The 17,928-nt window shown below is 54.6% G+C and overlaps 8 protein-coding genes across 8 annotated transcripts; 5 read left to right on the top strand and 3 right to left on the bottom strand.

Moving 5' to 3' along the window:
* Nucleotides 1-418: 418 nt before the first annotated feature.
* Nucleotides 419-748, top strand: MRS44_001322 (uncharacterized protein; the record flags this gene model as incomplete). The annotated part of the gene is made up of 2 exons (XM_046267398.2): nt 419-523; nt 578-748. 2 exons carry the CDS (start codon nt 419-421, stop codon nt 746-748), a joined length of 276 nt encoding a protein of 91 aa, XP_046138416.1.
* Nucleotides 749-968: 220 nt separating this feature from the next.
* On the bottom strand, nt 969-2,524 carry MRS44_001321 (uncharacterized protein; the record flags this gene model as incomplete). The annotated part of the gene is made up of 2 exons (XM_065623646.1): nt 969-1,201; nt 1,249-2,524. 2 exons carry the CDS (start codon nt 2,522-2,524, stop codon nt 969-971), a joined length of 1,509 nt encoding a protein of 502 aa, XP_065480084.1.
* Nucleotides 2,525-3,373: 849 nt separating this feature from the next.
* Nucleotides 3,374-3,595, top strand: MRS44_001320 (uncharacterized protein; the record flags this gene model as incomplete). The annotated part of the gene is made up of 1 exon (XM_065623645.1): nt 3,374-3,595. The coding sequence occupies one exon, from the start codon at nt 3,374-3,376 to the stop codon at nt 3,593-3,595; it is 222 nt and encodes a 73-aa protein (XP_065480083.1).
* An 828-nt stretch (nt 3,596-4,423) lies between these two features.
* Nucleotides 4,424-9,235, bottom strand: MRS44_001319 (uncharacterized protein; the record flags this gene model as incomplete). Its single annotated transcript, XM_046267399.2, has 8 exons — nt 4,424-4,603; nt 4,652-5,227; nt 5,280-5,724; nt 6,083-6,165; nt 6,225-8,002; nt 8,057-8,266; nt 8,322-8,649; nt 8,765-9,235. The coding sequence occupies 8 exons, from the start codon at nt 9,233-9,235 to the stop codon at nt 4,424-4,426; spliced, it is 4,071 nt and encodes a 1,356-aa protein (XP_046138420.2).
* A 3,220-nt stretch (nt 9,236-12,455) lies between these two features.
* On the top strand, nt 12,456-12,944 carry MRS44_001318 (uncharacterized protein; the record flags this gene model as incomplete). Its single annotated transcript, XM_065623644.1, has 1 exon — nt 12,456-12,944. One exon carries the CDS (start codon nt 12,456-12,458, stop codon nt 12,942-12,944), a length of 489 nt encoding a protein of 162 aa, XP_065480082.1.
* A 1,120-nt stretch (nt 12,945-14,064) lies between these two features.
* MRS44_001317 (uncharacterized protein) lies at nt 14,065-15,375 on the top strand (the record flags this gene model as incomplete). Its single annotated transcript, XM_046267400.2, has 1 exon — nt 14,065-15,375. The coding sequence occupies one exon, from the start codon at nt 14,065-14,067 to the stop codon at nt 15,373-15,375; it is 1,311 nt and encodes a 436-aa protein (XP_046138421.1).
* Nucleotides 15,376-15,602: 227 nt separating this feature from the next.
* On the bottom strand, nt 15,603-16,368 carry MRS44_001316 (uncharacterized protein; the record flags this gene model as incomplete). The annotated part of the gene is made up of 2 exons (XM_046267401.2): nt 15,603-16,122; nt 16,178-16,368. The coding sequence occupies 2 exons, from the start codon at nt 16,366-16,368 to the stop codon at nt 15,603-15,605; spliced, it is 711 nt and encodes a 236-aa protein (XP_046138422.1).
* Nucleotides 16,369-16,815: 447 nt separating this feature from the next.
* MRS44_001315 (uncharacterized protein) lies at nt 16,816-17,806 on the top strand (the record flags this gene model as incomplete). The annotated part of the gene is made up of 2 exons (XM_046270544.1): nt 16,816-17,616; nt 17,678-17,806. The coding sequence occupies 2 exons, from the start codon at nt 16,816-16,818 to the stop codon at nt 17,804-17,806; spliced, it is 930 nt and encodes a 309-aa protein (XP_046138423.1).
* Between the last annotated feature and the right edge of the window lie 122 nt (nt 17,807-17,928).

Raw genomic sequence — 17,928 nt, 5'->3', positions numbered from 1 at the left:
TGAATTCAACTCAACTCTTGAGATGCTCTGCTCTGGTCATGGTGTTGCGAAGTCTGGTGGCGGTGGAGATTGTCAAGAGACAGGAGAGGGAATGGGTTCTCCTGGACCAATTGGTCTCTAGTCATTGACTTGTAGTTTCCATCTCATACCAATGAAGCTATACAATCCTGATCAACGCCCTTTGCCTTTTTCATCCATTCCTTCTGGATTCCTTACTCGTCAAGTAGCTTCAAGTTGTTAAAGTGATGCTTTGTTCAAGTAAACAATGCAGCCCCACTATGCACACCCCTTATCTTATCAGAACCCCTCCATGTTTTTGAGGTCGCGTCCTCCGCCATCACGACTTATACCCAAACAACACCCACTAACCACCCAATTTGTCCCTCCTACGACGTGTACCGACCCGTAGAGACTCACCATGGAGCAGGGTGCACCCAGCGGGATTCTCTCCCCGCCAGAGCTCACGCCACTCGAGCAGGAGGTCCTGGACGAGTACGAGCGTCTAGCCGACAACATGAACAAGGTCTGGCACTCGTGCCTCTCTGTAGGACTGGAAACTGATGCTCTTTTTTAACAGCTGGCTACTATTCTCGAACACCTCGCGTCCAATCCTAGCACCGAGATCCTCGATAGCCTGCGCGAACTCGAGCGCAAGACGAGCCTGGCGTTTACCCTCCTCAAAGCGAGTGTGTACAGCATAGTTCTACAGCAAGAGATTGACTGGGGTGATGGCTCGACGGCGCAGTAATGGAACGAGCTTTTCTGGTGGAGGAGATGAAGAGAGTAGGATTGATACCCAGCTACGACGACCAAGAACCGACATTCATAAGATACAAAAAAACAAAAGAGTCATAACCGCGTCAATGTTGCACCACCATTGAGATTTGGCACATATCCCTCTCCATTACAGGCTACAGATACAAAGGTCGTCTTTTAATGGTGATACACGGTTGTTTCATGGGTGGGTTTTAATATACAGCTCCGCCATAGTACACCTTCCGCACGTCCACCAGCTTCTTGCCCCGGCCGATGGCGATCTGCTCCGGGTCGGGCTGGTTCGTCAGCGCCTGGTACGCCGCCTTGACCGAGTTCATGGGGTTCTTGGACCGCGGCATGCGCGCAGCCATGTCGTGGATGCCCGCCGCTCGGCACATTTCGAAGATGCGGTGGGGGACGCGGAGTCCGAAGCCTGGGAGAGGTTCTGTTAGTGAATGTGTTATTAGAAGGAAGCACTGAAAGAAGACATACCTGGAGGTCGGGCCATCAGCTCAACAACGGTACCCGACACCTTGGCCGAGACGTTGCCGTAGATGGTGCGGTTCTCGTACCGGCGGATGGGCTTCATGTTGCGGATGGCCAACATCTGCGCCGTCTCCTCAGCGACACCGGGCTCGGTGGACTTTGCCATGCCGAGACCCAGACGGCCGTTGCCGTTACCGGCAATGGCCACGACCGAGGTGCTGCGGACCTTGCCCAGACGGGTCTGGTTGGCGACCCAGCGGGTGACGAGACCCTTTGTGAGCAGCGAGCGAATCTCCTTCAGGCTCATGCCCGTCAGCCGCTTGATCTCCTGATACTTGCCCGAGTCGTCCTGGCCCTGATCCTCCGGGTCGACGGCGTGCTTGTACAGGCCGTGGACGCCGGGAACCTTGCCCAGGTCGGCGGCCTCGGCCGAGTGGGCCCGGTCAATACCCGCAGGTCCGTCCTCGATGAGCTCAATGCTCGAGGGCTCAACCTCACCCTGGCTGCCGAAGCCGACGATCTTGTCGAGCTCCTGCTTCCAGGCCTCGTCGACAGCCTCATCGGCCTTCATGGCTTGAGCGCGTGTCATAAACTCGGGACCCTTTGAGTTGGCGTCGGGCTCGGGACCGTCCTCCTCGATGATGTAGCGCTTGGCCAACTCCGGATCCCTCTCCATATCCTGGAGCTCCGCCTCGGTCAGGTCTATCAGGTCCTCGCCCTGGCTCTCCTTGACGCGCCGCAGCGCCCGGACCATGGCCCGGGTGAGCTGGTCGCTCGTCTTCTTGTCGGTGATGCTCCTCATCTTCTGGCCATAGTTGTCGATCCACTCGCTGGTGCTGGGCCACTGCACCTCCCTCGGGGTGCCCTCGATCTCGGGCTTGAGGTCGTAGCGGGGGTCGAGCACGGTGTAGTCCTCGATGTACTCGGGCTTGTAGGGGTCGTCACGTAACCGACCCTGGATGACCATGTCCTCGGCGTCGACGGCCTTTTCACCCGCCTCGATGGCCTCCATCTGCTGCTTGGAGTAGTGGCCCTTGAGCAGGTCCTTCTCCTCGGGCGTATACTCGGCAAAGTGCTCCTTCTTGTACTGGTCCATCTTCTCGGGCTTGCTGAGCAGTCCCAGCTCCTCCGCCGTGACATTGCGGAACCTTGACCTCCGCTTCGAGCGGGGAGCAGAGCTATGGAACTGGTGGCATGGGACGGCGGGGAGAGTGGTGGTGGTTGTTCGGGACGAGGCGAGGCACCTGCTGAGGAGGGTGCGCGCCGGTCGTGCGACGCTCATGGCCGGCAGGAGTCGGCGGCAGGCCGAGGTTCCAAGGGGGTATCGTCTTATTCAATTCGTCGAATTGGGGAGCTTTGAGGCGGCGAGAGGACGCTCCGTATCGGCCGTGTCGAGCGCTGTCTTTCCCTCACACGAGCTCGAGGATTTTTTTGGGACCCAGGAATACTCAATTGAGAGTTCCCCTCAAGTGGGCTAGCGTCTCGCGGCTGTAGGGGCCAATCAGTGCTGGCCAATCCTCAGGTCATCCATCCTGCCAAAAGGCCATGGCGATCACGAGAAGAGTCACGTGGGTATTCAAATTCAACTTCATCCCAACTTCAACTGCCCGTCTCAATTCAACGAAACAAGGCTCTTAATTATTGAATTCTTTGAATAACGTCTTTGAACATCTCTTTAATTCAATTACCACCAATTGTTGTCCATTTCATCCAACCAATCACAACCCGCCCTCACATCAGTCGACTCTGCCGCAAGTGTGAAACGTCTCAGTGTGGCTCCAGGGGCCAAAAGCCAAGCGTTAGGGGTCTTTCCACCGTCCTCACCACTCGCTGTGGGCCATTCATTGAACTGGGCCAAATGTGACGCCTGCGCCGTTTCGACAATCGCGACGTGATTTCCCTCCCACTCTTGAGCGCTTCTCTCTTTCTCCCTCTTCCTTCTCCTGTAGCTATACTCATTCCGTTCCTTTCCACAATATTCACTTTATTCACTGCCAACTATTTCTCTTCTTGTTCGTGACTGGCGCACGACACAAACAACTCTCTCTGTACATAATTCCGCGACACCCTTGAGTCAAGCTCGAATCAACCATCCGCGTATCGCAGCAACAACTACAACACAACAGCCCCAATGGGTCAATTCGACTGGTTCTCCGCCATCGGCGCCACGGACGAGGCTGTCGCTGTCCTCAACGATCAACCGATCCTCTTCACCATCCTTCTCGTCGTCCTCGTCGCCGTTATCCTCCAGTGTGTCCTCATCTGGTATATCCACTACGCCACCATGAAGCCCGAGCAGCGCAAGGCCAAGCAGGACAAGAAGGACAAGAAGGCTGCCGCAAGGAAGAAATGAGACAACCATATACGCCATATCGCAACTGCATCATATCGACATCTTGTCACCTCACGACAGGCCCTCGTGCTTGAAAAGGATGTCACTCGGCTCATTCGACACTTATTTCTCCGTCTCGACGACACCTCATTTCACCACCACCTTGGCGCGCCTCTACTACGGGCTTTCATCTAGCTTTATTAATTCGCCTCTATAGAGTATCTATTCTCTTATCTCGAGCTCAAATCACTCCGCCAATTTCGTCCATCCCACATGTCGCCTCCTTGATTTGACGCCTGAAAATCTTCGCCGCCCAGTCTAAATCCCTTCGTTGCCAAAAACCCAATGATCCGCAGTGTGGAAGTTCCCAGGGTCGTAGAATGTATTATCTGCCACCATCACCTCCGTGCCTGGAGGCATCTGCTCCGCTGATACCGCAGAACCCCAATCGTGCATGAGCGGCACCTCAGCAACTTGTCCTCCCATGCCATAGCTACTCTTAGTCCACCCCGGCAGCGTCGAAGACGCCGGATAGCCCTGCATGTTAGCCCATGGCTCGTTGCGAAACTCCACGGCCGCTAGACTTGAACTCCTGCATCCATAACTGGAATTCTCGCTCTTTACCAAGCCTGGTGAATTGTGTATTGCCTCCCAATTCACACTCAGTGTTGGATGCTCCTGGACTTCTCTCTCTGTATTGGTGTATGCCTCTCCCATGCTCCTTTCTGACAACATGGGGGCTAACCGTCCCTGGGTGGTCTCCCGTGAGCTTAGCACTGGTCGTGCTGGTTTCTTGGCTTGCTTCCTTTCCATTGCCGAGGGCACTTCAGTGGTTGCCAAAAGAACATCCTATGCTCGCTTTTCGATCACTTGCACAGTGTCTTCCCACTCATTGTATGGGTTTCTGGAATCGGCGCCATCCCGTTTCATATCCACCACCTTCTGTCTCAGCGCTGGGGACTCGGCATTCTTCATCCGTGCTAAACATGTAGCAATAACCGGTAGTAGCTGAGCACGATCCGATATCTTCTGTTGTCTTGTTAGCATGTTGGATTGTACGCTTCTTGTTGAGCTTACGCTGAGATAGGGCATATGAAAGACACCTGGTGCCAAGTTTGTGAGGCAGTGTGTTGAAGAACGGCCCCAGACTTGGTAGCCCCTATACTTCTTCTCCACGGCTAACATTAGCTGCTCTAGTAGGATATCCACCAGGGATAAGGACTGCAGGGTCTCCAGCACTTTCAAGCAAGCAGCCTCATCATCTCTATCTCTGCACGGTGTATGCTCCTTCCTCTTGTTCTTATTGGGTGGAAAGTTGAGGCTGGACATGAAGTTCTCGATAGCTCGTTGGTCGTCTACCTCGAGTGTAGCCAACAGATCATTCGGTTCGGTGGTTTCTTGACAGCTTCTTCCTTTTAGTTTGCCGGTGTTCCTACGCCTCTTTCTCGGCTTCTTGTCCAGGTCGCGGCTATCTGTAGGCGTTGAAATGCTGATTGGAAGTATTAATGTCCGAAAGGGCGATGTTTGCGCCGTCCGAGGGGCTATCAGGGCCGATGTAAGGTCCGGATGCTGGACTGAGAAAGACAAGAGGCCTGGAAGTGTGGCTACCGAGTCCTTGTTGTGCTCAAGCTGGAGCCCTAGACGATCCCAAACCTAGCAAGCAAGATAAGCCTATGGAGGCGGTGGTGCATGATGAAAAGCATACTGAGCAATGCTGGATTAGATCAATCGTCTTCTGAAGGCGTTCGTTCTCAAGTATCGGGCGGCCATTGACGGCAATGGATATCTCGATGCAGCAGGTACCCGTTCGAGCAATCCAGATATGCGAGCTCTTCACCACCGCTGCAAGCTCATCGATGGTCGTAACTTGGGGCAAGTCGTCGGGCAAGTCGACACAAAGCGATGGCGTTGCTATGAGTTCTAGGTTCGCTTGCTTTGCGTGTACTCGAAGGCTTGGTAATGCGAGCGCGGGTGTCATTGCTGTTAATAGAGAACCTCCACATGGCTGAAAGTTTGAGGCGAAGGCATTTTGAATCGGAGGTTGGAGGGAGACAGATGAAAAGGGCACGTGAGAGCTGGACCTCTGGATTCGATATCGTAATTTGGAAGGTGGTGGTTTATTGTGTAGGTAGGGGGGAAGTGCACCTTTCCTTCCTCAAAATAAGTAATTCGTCTGGGTACGTGTAGGTGCCGTTGGTGGCCACTGAGCTGGTAGGTACTGTAGGTAGATAGGTAGGTAGTATGCAGCGGTTTGCACCCAATTAACCGACTCTGTAAACAATGAATACCTAGGCGATCCTGTGCATGATAGTTCATAGTCGACAATTCTAATATCAAATCCTCCAAAAGGCATGCATGTCGTTGGCTGTGAACCAGAGTCGTCAAGTCCCACAAGTCTATAGTAGATTGCGCCTCCCATAATAGCACCCGTAGATGACGTACGTACATGCTCCAGTAACTCCTTGCGACCAACAATCCAACACGAGACAGGCAGATTATTTCGCAAACCAGGGAAACCCGGACTTCTTCTTGGCCGGTTCGGCAAACCCTCCAGAGGTGCTTTCCACCTGTACACTTCGCTGGTAGATATCCTGTTTGGCTTGGTTAGCGATCCATTGTAGTACAACAGCATCAAACAAAGTCGTCTTACCTCCTCATCTGTTGGCATCCGGCAACCCAGAATCAGTTCCCTCGCTGTGTCATGCTTGGATAGATTTGGGTACGATGTGCCCTGGCTCTTCATGATCGGGAGCAGCACCTCTCCGAGCACCTCAAACTTCTTCCAGTTGATTCGGTCTCCCTCACTGCCCACAAAAGTCTTGCTCCCTTCCTCTGCCGACACCAGATCGCGCCGGTGGAGAGGGATAAAGGGGATGCGTGGAAGGGGCGAGTTCTCCCACGCCAGTCGATATGCAAAATGACTCTTCTGAGTCCCCATCAATATCCCCAACCGCGCAAATCGTTTTTGTACCTCTGGCGGCACCAACGATCTCGTTTGGGTTAATCGATGAATAGCTGTGCCGTTAACTCCAGCTAGGACAGCTGCCAGTCCGTTGTAATTATTCAACTGGCGTAGCTTGAGTGCAATGTTCATAAACTTCTCCAGTATCTGCGCTCGGTGCTTAGCCTTGTCGCGCAGCAGAATCATGTTGGCAACCCATTTGGCAATGTGGTTGAAGTGGCCAATCATCCGGTTGACGTTTCTCAAGCTTTTGCATTTCTCCTTCTGCGCCGTTGACAAGCTGACATGACGCACAAAATCACGAATCCGAATCGACGAGAACATGATCCAGTCAATCCTGGTCAGCTCATCTGCGACATCGTCATCCGGAATATCCATAAATATGTGATACCGGAACTTGTTCATCGGCAAGTTGTCCGTAGGTTCCAGGACGGCTGCCGCTCTTTCATAATCGTCATACGTGTGAAAGTGCACCTGGCTCCCGGCACTGCTGCCACCCGTGGCCAGAGAGATCTCGGAGCTTCCTGACGGTCTTCCGTCCATGTCGGATTCCACTGTCAGCACGCTGACGCCTGAAGACAGCTCAGACATCTCCTTGGATAAGATCTCGCTCGCAAGCTTGTCGCTGGTCTCATCAGAGTTTGCCCAACCCGTGTCGTCATCTTCTACCACGTTGAACTGAAGATTACGCCGCATGTGTTGTGCAGCGATTGAGAAAATCGGCTCCGTGGAAAGATGTCTTATAAACTCCTCAAGATTCCGCCTCGTCTGTGGTCGTGCAAAGTCGCCGGGATATGATGATACCCACTTGGCTACGACTTCAATGATGCGCAGCTGTGTCGCCGTCTTGGAGAGATAATGCGCAGTCTTGTCGTCCCTGACCTTGTCGAGTCGGGTTAAGATGGCAGAAAAGAGTTCGCCGGGGGCAGCAAACTTGCGATATAGACAAAGGAAGACATCCGAGAAGTTACTGTCTGCTCTCGACAGCCTAGGAGCGAGAAGTCGATCGACCAATTCGTCAAATGTGACGCCCGCCATCTTGGCTTGCTTTTCAAGAATATTGTCGTCTGCTCGTTGCAGTATAGGAATGTCGTCCGAGTAGCGATATGATTCAGCGTCCGACTCCTCAACATCCAAGAACGAATCCGTATTGGGCCTGTCCAGCCGTATGCCCGGAGTCCTAAGCATGTTGCCAACTGTTTGCGCCTGACCCGGGTCTCCTAATTCGCGTGCGGAGCCCGGGTTTGGGCTGGTCCCCTGCTGGCCAGCTCTTGGGCTGCGAGAGGCCTGTGCCCGGTAACCGTCGCTAATAGGGGGGTTTGAGAATCCCTTGAGCAGGGAAAAGTCGGAGCTTGCTCTGCTGTGCTTGCTGTGCTGGCTTATTGGGCGTCCAGTGCTGACATCTGGAGCCTCCAGGTTGGCAGCAGACTGGGCTCTTCGGCGCGATACTGTTTCACCGTTTTCTTCTGTATCCATTATTAGAACATGTCTGTCGTATACTCGATCGACTTCGCGCGTACCCCTTCGATGTGCTATAGCAGCCCTCAGAATGGTGTGTAGGCATGTTCTCGCAACATCATAGTTATCTGATGCGATCTTGTATGTAGAAACGCAGGATTTAAAGAGTTGATGGTTTGCCATGGCCTCTGCGTTGACTTGCCACTCTGCCTCCGGCGTCTCGCATTTGCAGGCCACCAAGCTGGCCGGCAGACCAGAATTAGTGAGAGCCGCTAGGGATTGTTTAGCCAGAGTTCTTTATGGGGATGCGGGAGGTATGTATCATACCCAGCGTCTGTGGCAGTTCTCGAACAGACTCATGATTCGTAACATCGTATAGTATAAGGGCGGCGTCGACGCGAGGTACAATATGCCCGTTGATTTGCTTTGGCCATTGTATAGGTTGGCTGGGATTTAGTTCGAAATACTCTAGATCCAGCTCGAGTAGGGTTATGACGTGGGAGATATTGTCGACCAACATGCGAACACTAGAGGCGTTGGAGATGGGTGGTCGGGATAAGCCTAAGACGCGCTGGACAAAGGAGGATTTGCCAACACCGGTGGAACCGATGATGGCAATGTTGAAGCCGGCTTCCATGGCTGTGGGTGGTTGCGACTACAGCGCACCAGATCATGGTCAGTCCCTGGATATCCAAACATTCTCGATTCGATCAAGTTGAACCCCTGCCCCGCGAAAGGCAGGTGGGGCGCATGTTGGAGATGTAACATACCCAGTACGACGAAGGTGTGGCGGTCAGAGACTCTCGACGAGGAGGCGGCCAGTGCTGGCTTGGGTCGTTGTCATCGCTGTCGGGAACGAAATTACTGTCCTCACCGCCGCCGTTAGAATTGGCAGGGTTGGCTGTGTCACCAGCGCCGGCTTTGACAGTTGGGTGAAACTGGTGTTCGTAGTCCTCGTCGTCTAGCGATTGGTAGATAGAGCTCCCGTCCGAGTCGGAGTCGCCGTCCGAGGCGGCAGCGGCATTGACTGCTGGATCGTATGTCTGGAAGAAGGGGTCGTCGACAATTGAACCGACCGAGTCCCGATGGTTGGTACCGGATGGCGAAGGGTCGGAGTCGCTTTCGGCGGTCGGGTAGGAGTCGGCCGGGCTGGCTACGGGGTACGGATGAGAGGAGGGCGAGGTGGCGGCAATGCCTGAAGTCGGGTGAGTATATCGTGAACCAGCATGATCGGGTCGCATGGTCGCAGCTTCAGCGACTGGGCCAGGTGGTGAAGAGGAACATAGGATGGATGCCAACAGGTGGAGAGGACCGAACCCGTGGCGTCTGCGGGGAGGGAGAACTCGTGGAGAGCTAGTGGCTAAAAATTGTCGTAGAGGGGAAAGGAGAGAATGAAGAAGCAGCGGGACAAGAAATGGAAGTTGGGGGAATAACGAGAGAAGACACTAGGGCAAAAGGCTAACGAACGAGGAGGGAGACGAGTTACTGACAAGGCTTGCACTGTGAGGTAGGGATGGATACAGGCACAGTAGGCGAGTCCAGCCAGATGGAGGGAGGACGCGCAGACGCTGGCGAGGGTAGAAGCGCTCTCCCAGCCGCGATGCTTGTGCAACCAGCAACAAAAGAAACAACGGGCAGTATGTCTCACGCAGCAACGGTGGGCAGGCAGATGGGCCTGAAAGCTCAAAATAGGTGGGTAGCACAACGACTGCTGCTGTCGATATGCGCGCTCAGCGCCAGAGCTGGCAAGACCCGAGGCTCAGGACCTTGACAACCTCAAGAGAGGTCTTGAACTTGAAACCTGTTGCTGAGGCTTGGTGTTAGCCCGGCCGCGCTCAACGCGGGCAAAGGCGCTTGCACAACGGGTGTGCATCCCGTCTGCAGGCGCGGGAGTCGTACGTACGTAAGGTACTACCTATCTGTACAGGCGTTGCAAAGGTTATTATGTTTGTTGTCGCGCCGTGGGTTTGCTGCACGTCTGAGGGGCAGGCGGCTCAGGGTCGGGTCGTCAGATTCAGGAGGCGATGGGCGCTGCGATGCGCTGCAATGGGGGGCCCGGCGGCGCGGTCAGGGTGCGGAAGCGGATACCTTGGTCCGAAGGGCTTCGGCTGGTGATTTCAGGTACGCGTCTGAGGAATGAAGCTCAAAGCATCAAGCTCGACGCTGGCAAGTTTATTGCGCAAAATGGCACGAAGAGGGGAAGAGAACCGCGGAATCGGGACGGTCAACGTTTTGGGGGAGGGGGACCTGCCTGGGCCGGCGCCGACGGGACGTTTACGTTGACGTTGGGGGGGTCAGGTTGTTTCCAGTTAAGGAAGTTGGGTTCAAAGCGTCGTCCTGCTCGGCGTTGCTTCGAGGGCTGGTTAATTTGGATGTTAAGATCAACAGCTACCCAACCTGGCAGGATTGAAATTGCAGCTTGAGAATCACAGGTCGTCCTCTCCTTATTGCATCTCATTGTCAGCTGCGTTTATTCGTTTATCCTCCATCTCTGTCACAAGCTCCAATCCTCTGGTTCCAGCCTGTCTGCCCATCACAGTCGGATCCAATCCCAGGCGCTGCGTTGGCGCTCTCGTACCCATTGGCTGGAGCACGCATCGACAACAGGGGCAGGAGGGACCTTGGTGCTCCTTGCCCTGGTTCAAGAAATCGATAGTTGGGAACCGTAGGTAATCTACATCACGATAGGCGGATACATGGCACCACCAAGTGTGCAGTGCGCCCACGCATGGCTTTCACATGGCAACCGCTCGTACACCCCTACCTCGTCCCCCACTCTCGCTTGCGCTTGCACCAAAGATCACGGGGACGTCATGGATGGCTCCATCTCGACTTCTTTGACAAACACCAGGATCCATTTCAGCTGCGTAACTATCCCTCTTCTATCCATGAGACAGGCAGGTCCCCTCTTTTATTTGTCTTCGACACTTTGTTCTCTTGTTGTATGTGTTAACGAGCTCAACCGTCAAGCAATGGCTGACCCTGGTCTAGCTCGCCCTTAAAGAGTAAGCAGCTCATCCTCGGCGCCTCGGGATGATGACGACAAAGAGATCCAAGCTCCCTGGTAGGGCGCTCGTTCCAACAAACCCTTTGGGGGAGACACCAAAGAAGTGCCATGATGCCCTCTGAACCTTCTGTCCCGCACGACCCAAAACTCAAGATGCGCATAACGCTTTGCCCGTGTCCATTCCCGGTAACACGTGGGCATGGCCCGCAACTAACAACCCTGTCGCCAGTCCCCCGAACCCGATCGAGGGGTTGCGCGCACGACAATCTGCAGGTCCCCAACTGCTTTCCTTTGTTCACCTCTTACGAAACTTCCACGATTCCTGAGTGACGGTTAGCGGGCCGAGGCGCACCACCCCTGAGTGCAGTCTTTCCAGGCCTGAAACGCTGTCCAACAGAGCGGTTGATAGATGAGATGCGGCATTCCCAGGGAGCTCACAGCGTCTGGTCTATCGATATGTCAAGTTTGGCATGCCAGTGGCTTGAAGACGATGATCGAGGCCCCCAAACGCTCGGCTGATCGGCGCAGGGCTCGACTTCTGCCTCTCTGTATAGGCTTTTTTGGCTTGTCTGGAACAGTCTTGCCCTTCACAATCGAGGGTCCTCTGCGCGTCTGGACCACCCTCATCTTTTGGCCCCTTGGATCCAAGGGGCACTCGATAACCTCTCTTCCTCCGTCCTGCGATCTCTGCCAACTGCCGTGATTCAGATCCGCCAAACCGCTCAGATGGCAACATGAAATACCGGATAACTCGGCCTGGCTTTCTCAAAGTTTTCAGTCCATCTATCGTGGCGACTCTCATCTACGATCGTCCCCTGGTGCCCGGCTTGTCCACGATATGCTTCATTAGCGCTCTTCCGCTTTCGTATCCCTTGGTGGAGGTCCCAGCGGCGTTGTGATACACTGACTCTTGTGTTGAGCTATCCTCGAGATGGAGCGTCGACCGCCTCTCCCGCATGAAGTTCCCAGATCGTGCGATAAGCACGCGTGTGCGATTCAGGAGTTAGGGTCCGTCCCGGCGAGTTTCAAGGCTTCAACCTCAACAGAGTTTAACCAGCAATGCTTAGGAGCTTGGCTTGAGACTACAGCACTAACTTCGTAGGTCTTCCAAAGCCAGGAAACGACTGAGGGCTACCTTGCCTCTTGAGCACACGACAGCATACTACGTAGTAGACATACGTAGGCGTCTGAACAATGTCAAAGTTGTCATCATCCTGTTGCAGGGCATTCACACCAAGGCGGTTCTCCGGCATAACCATCAAGATAACGCCCGTTTTCTACAGCCACGAGGGTTCACTGTCACTTGACAACGCCAAGGGCAGTTGCCCCTTTGCCCCTTGCCAGGAACTGCACATGTTGAGCAAATGTTCCCCTGGTTCCTGATTTGCTCGGTCGAAGGCAAATATCTCGCATCGAGAGACTTTACGCCAATGACACGAATCCTCCCACAAATCATGCTCAACGCCGGCGCTATCCCCGAGTTCCCGGAGGCGTTCCCCGTCTGTGCCTACTACGACTCGAGGTCGTCAGCAATATGTGGCTTGGCACATTCCCAAGCGCCAAAGCTGGTGCTCCCAAACCGGCAACGCACGAGCCGCTATGTGAGTCCTGTCAGTGTCATGGAGCCCTCCCGCAAGCTGTGGCGCCGCCGATTCGGGGTCGGGCAACTTAAATCACGTCCTGGCGGCACGAACTTGCCCGCAAGAGTCGATACGTGCCAGCCTATGGATAGACTCGCGATCAAGCATGTGTTGGGCGATCCCGTCCCTTATCTTAATGGGCAAAATTACATGCGTTACATCATGGTCAGCTTCTTAAACAATAGTTGCGTATTTAACTACGGATCTTGGGGATTAAGATTCATCATCACTCTTTTGGTGTCGACATGCGAGAACGATGTGAGCCCGCGGGCAAACGGTATTGTTCGAGCGAGAGCCAAGTGACTGCATTGTTTCCTAGGAGAACACATTAAAGAATGGAATTCCGCGGAAGTGATGCCTCCGTGGGCATCAGAACGATGGCCGCTGGTTGTGATTGGACAAGTTCCGGTCATCTCAGTTCTGGCCCCGAGACTGGAATTTCATTTACATATCGACAACAACAACACCATGCCCGATTAGCCACGCTCAGCTGTTGGTGAACTGGCTCACGCCCACCTCATCGTTCCGATACCCTTGCACACCCGGTTGACTCGGCCGACCTTGAGCGATGCAAACGTTGTTGCAGTGGGGGCTTGACTACATTGTCTTGCCGTAGCTCTGGTTGGAGACAACTCCTCGGGTGCCTCATCCGTGTTCCCGGAACGCTGTTCAACGATGCTGGGATCCCGTGTGTCCGCATTTGGAGACTTGAGCAATGTGAGACATGGCCATGTTTCGTCCCACAGAATCCTGACTGAAAGCATCTTCTCCAAGCAGCTGGGTCCATTGTTCGACAGGTTGCCCCAGAGAGAACTGCCCTCCCACGGCGATCAGGGACCCCAGACGGTGCACACGGGGATCATGGCCAGCGGGGGACATAAAACACGAGACTCAGGGAGGTGAGGGCATAGCCAATTCAGTCTCGTGTATTTTGTCCCCCGCTAGCATGGCTACCACGCTGCCATGCCAGAATAACCTCCGGCCGGGCTGCCCCACACATTGCCGTCGGGGCACGAGCCATTGCGCCGTGGCTCTGTTGCGGATCGACGCCGTCTCATCATGGACCACCAGCCGATTTCAGACTTTCCCCCTGCGGGCCAGGCCCGAAAGGCTTTTTGATGCTTTGCCAAGGAAGCATAGTCGTGACCATGGGAAAATCTCGCCTCCCAGGCGAATCCGGAATACATTTATGATGCCAGACTTCCCCTGGACCACAAGGACTTGTTCCCAAGATATTCAGCACACTGCCCTTTCATACTGCAAAGAACAAGGAGCACAACATAGTCACCCTTTCTCGACACAGCTACCTTCGCCGTTCAAGGTAGTCTGGTCAACGCCCCTCCCGTCGCTGTAGTCACAGTGTCATTCCATTCCTCAGGTTCCCACACCCGTACTTCTTCTGAGGGCCCCCAAGTTGCCCAACATGACCACCACAATGCTCTACACAACGGGCGCTTCGATGGACGAGCCAACGAACAGATTTGCCAGCAAGACCAACACCTCGGGTAAGCCCAGGCACAGGCCAAAGAGCATCCAGATTGAGCCCTTCGACCCCAATGAGCTGAGCAAGAAGCTCACCGGTCTCGCTGTTGAACAAGATGGACAGCCATCGCAACAAAATCAACTTCAGGTGCCCATGTCAGCAAATGACATGGGCGAGCCGTCTCCAAGGACTATTCCGGCACAGCAGCCGGCTTCAGCCACGACATCAGCAGCACCCAAGTCTCACAAGGAGAAGAAGAACGACAAACTGAGTACACCTACTCAGGCTGCGCCATCCCGCCGAGGCAGCATCTTTGACCACCTCCGTTTCAGGGGCTCCAACTACACCGACGAAACCGAACGGCAGGAAGAAGAAGATGCCAAGAAGAAGGTCCGTTATCGACATGTGCCACAGGTAGCGGCGCAACAGTTTGCTCGAACAACTACGGTGGAGCCTCTAGCGCAGAAGGCTCAGCCCTCCCCCAAGGGGATGAGACCTGTCCCCGGGCCTCACTCCATGAATAACGGGACCATGTCGCTGCAAGAATACAACAGACAGTACAGACGAGCACAGAGTCTATGCAGCGGTAGGCCATCGGGACCCCCTGGCCGCACAAGGCTAGAGAGTACTGCCGAGGTGGACGAGGAAAACTCGCAGCAGAAGAACCCTCGAATCTCTGTCCAGGGCCAGTTCTGGAATGATTTCAAGGCGGGTGAGTCAGGTCGAAGGATGAGCACTGGCAACATGTGGGGAAGAAGCGATTCCCAACTCCAAGTCCCGTTCCGCAGAGACTCAACTGCCGTCGGGGCCGTCTGCCAGAACAACACAACCTCTGGGAGACGAGGTTCTGCCAGCTCATCGGGCTTCTCAGACGTCTCGTCGGCATTTGCGCGCGATTCTGGCCCAGCTTCGCCCTTCAAGACCGAGTTTGGCGGTGCCAACTCTCCCAACCGGCGAGGATCAGACAACACCAGCGCGGCACCTTCGCGAAGGAGCAGTCTTGCCAACATCGCCAATCCTCAGCGGGCTGCTGAGGTGCACCGTGTGGACTGGTCGCAGAGCGATCAGCCAGTCAAGGTTCGACGAGATTCCAAGTGGGCGGGCCTCAAGCAGCGCAAGGCCAGTGTGAACCAGAAGACCAACAACGAGGAGAAGCTCAGTCCTCCTGGTAATGAAACAGAGGTTCAGGCTCAGCCTTCAACCTCACCAAAATCACCCAAGGCTGGATTTCTGGGACGATTCAAACGTTAGCGAGTGAATGGACATGGGAATGGAAGAGATATGAGATGGATTATACCTGAAGAATAATATGACACCAACCAGGGACACATTGTAACATTATCATCAACTATTCAGACTCAGACCAAGAGACATTTCTTAGCCTTATGCAATTTTAAAACCACGCACTTTCAAGGTGAAATGCAAAGGGGGAGAGATGTCGTCCTTTTGGTCCTGCGGCGTGTAACGCTGATGCCCGCTCAGCGCTTTTCCTGTGCCATTAAGCGTTCGATGAGCTTTGAATCCTCCTGCGCGAGTTGCTGGCGTAGTATGTCGCCAACATCGGCTTCAGCGTTATCGGTGTTCATGAGATGCAGTATCAGCTCCGAGTACTCGCGAATTGCATCGCCCTCCTCGCCATCAGCGCGGCGGGCCTTGCGCAAAGCCTCCTTGCCATTCTGTATTCCTATATCGTGGTTCCAGGTCTCTTTCTTTGGCGGTAGGCCCTTGAGGAGGGAGGCAGGAATGGCAGACTTGGTCTCGCGTGGTGGGAGAGTAGCGGCGTGGATCTGAAGAAGCTGGTCGGGCAGGTGGGGATATTTCTGGAAGAGCTGGCGAAGCTTGTCGGAGGATTCCAGAGCGCGGAAGGGGTTTGAGGGGTCGAATGGTTGTCGCGGTTCTGAGGGTTGCTGCTGCGGTTGGGGTTGCTCGGGTTTGGGCGCGGGTTCGGGGTCGGGTGGATGGTTCTCGCGATGTGTCTTGTTGCAAGCAACGGAGCAACTTGGATGTGTTAGGACTGGTATTGATTGGCATAGGGAAAAGGAAGGAGACTCACTATGGGAGATAGCATCGTGGGCATTTGTACTTGGGCGGGTTCACATTGCACACGCCGCAGAGTGAAGGCTTGGGCGGTGTCGCATCAGAGCCCGTTGTAGCTTCAGGGGCATCTTGAGCTCCAGTGTCCGGCACGGGAGTCTCATTGGTAGGTTGCACAGCCTTATCTGGTTCTTCCTGAGTGGTCGACATGGTCGTAAAAGAGCGCTCAACGTGAAAGCAGATCGGTTGAAAGTGTGATATCAACTTTTGCGATTAGAAGAAAAAAAAAGTGACAAGGCCAAGCTCACGGCCCCGCGCGTCATGGCTTCCGACCCGCGCTCGAACAACGGAGAAAAAGAAAAAGTGTGGTCCGTGCACAAACGGGTCCCCCTCAGCCTGCCCTTGCATCATAGCACGGCAATTACTAATGCTCGGGCCTATCACGGCTTGCACGGCTACACAAGACCGAGGACGGCGGCGAAAACTTGAGAGTCCGAGAACAAGCCAACACCAAACCGCTCTTTTTTCTCTCTTAATTCTCAAAGCAGAGGCATTTGATGAATCCTTCCTATTGATACTTTGGATTGCCCCCCTATAATTCGCTCCTCGTTTCCTTTTCCCTGCCATCATCGTTAGTCCAGCTTCCGGAATTGCGTCATGGCTTCTTCCAGAGCTCCCCGAGTTGTGTCACGGACACTGGCTACCCTCACCCGGTCCGCCACGGAGACGACCTCCCGGACAGCGCCGCGATGGACTCGCCCTCTTAGCACAGTCCGAACCCAGCTTCCTACCGCTACATCCTCTTCCCGCCCTCGGGTACAACTCCGCGCCCGACCGGCGACCGCCCCAGGACTCGCCGGCGTCGGCAGCGGCGTCCGAACCATCTTCATCCAGACTGAGGGCACGCCGAACCCCGACGCCCTCAAGTTTCTGCCAAACCACCGCGTCGTCCCCGAGGGCTTCTCTACGCCCTTTATCGAATACCTCAACCCCCGAGCGACCATCTCCCCGCCGCACCCCTCGCCCCTCGCCGCCAAGCTCATGAACATTGACGGAGTCACCTCCGTCTTCTACGGCGCTGACTTTATCACTGTGACCAAGGCTGGCGATGCCAATTGGGCGCATATCCGACCCGAGATCTTTGCCCTCATCACCGAGGCAATCACATCAGGCGAGACCCTCGTCAACGTCGCTGAGCGTCGTGAGGGCGAGACCCATCCCGAAGCTGAGGAGGACAGCCTGGCATACAATGAGGATGACAGCGAGGTTGTCGGCATGATCAAGGAATTGCTCGAGACGCGCATCCGACCAGCCATCCAGGAGGACGGCGGTGACATTGATTTCCGAGGTTTCGATGACGAAGGATATGTGCACCTGAGGTTGCGAGGCGCATGCCGCACATGCGACTCCAGCACAGTTACCCTCAAGAACGGCATTGAGGGCATGCTAATGCATTATGTGAGTTTTGTTCCCTCTCCTTCATACCACGCCGTAATGGCTCGCTAATACGCCACATCAGATTGAAGAGGTCAAGGGCGTGAAGCAAGTGCTGGATCAAGAGGAGGAGATTGCTCTCAAGGAGTTTGAAAAGTTTGAGGAAAAGCTGAAGCAGCAAAAGGGACAGGGACAGGTGGCTTCGGCAGCATAGATAGCCGGATGATATGAACCCATTGTATCTGTATAGTAGTTTGGCGGGACAACCTCATGATACCCACGTATGCTCATGCCCCTGTTCCCTCCCCCATGTACCATTATTTCATTCCATCGCAC

This window comes from Fusarium solani (genome assembly GCF_023522795.1).
Source record: "Fusarium solani strain SB1 chromosome Unknown bctg00000000, whole genome shotgun sequence".
Lineage (NCBI taxonomy): Eukaryota > Fungi > Ascomycota > Sordariomycetes > Hypocreales > Nectriaceae > Fusarium > Fusarium solani.
The sequence above is the reverse complement of the archived record's forward strand: the minus strand, read 5'-3'. Positions and strand labels throughout refer to the sequence as shown.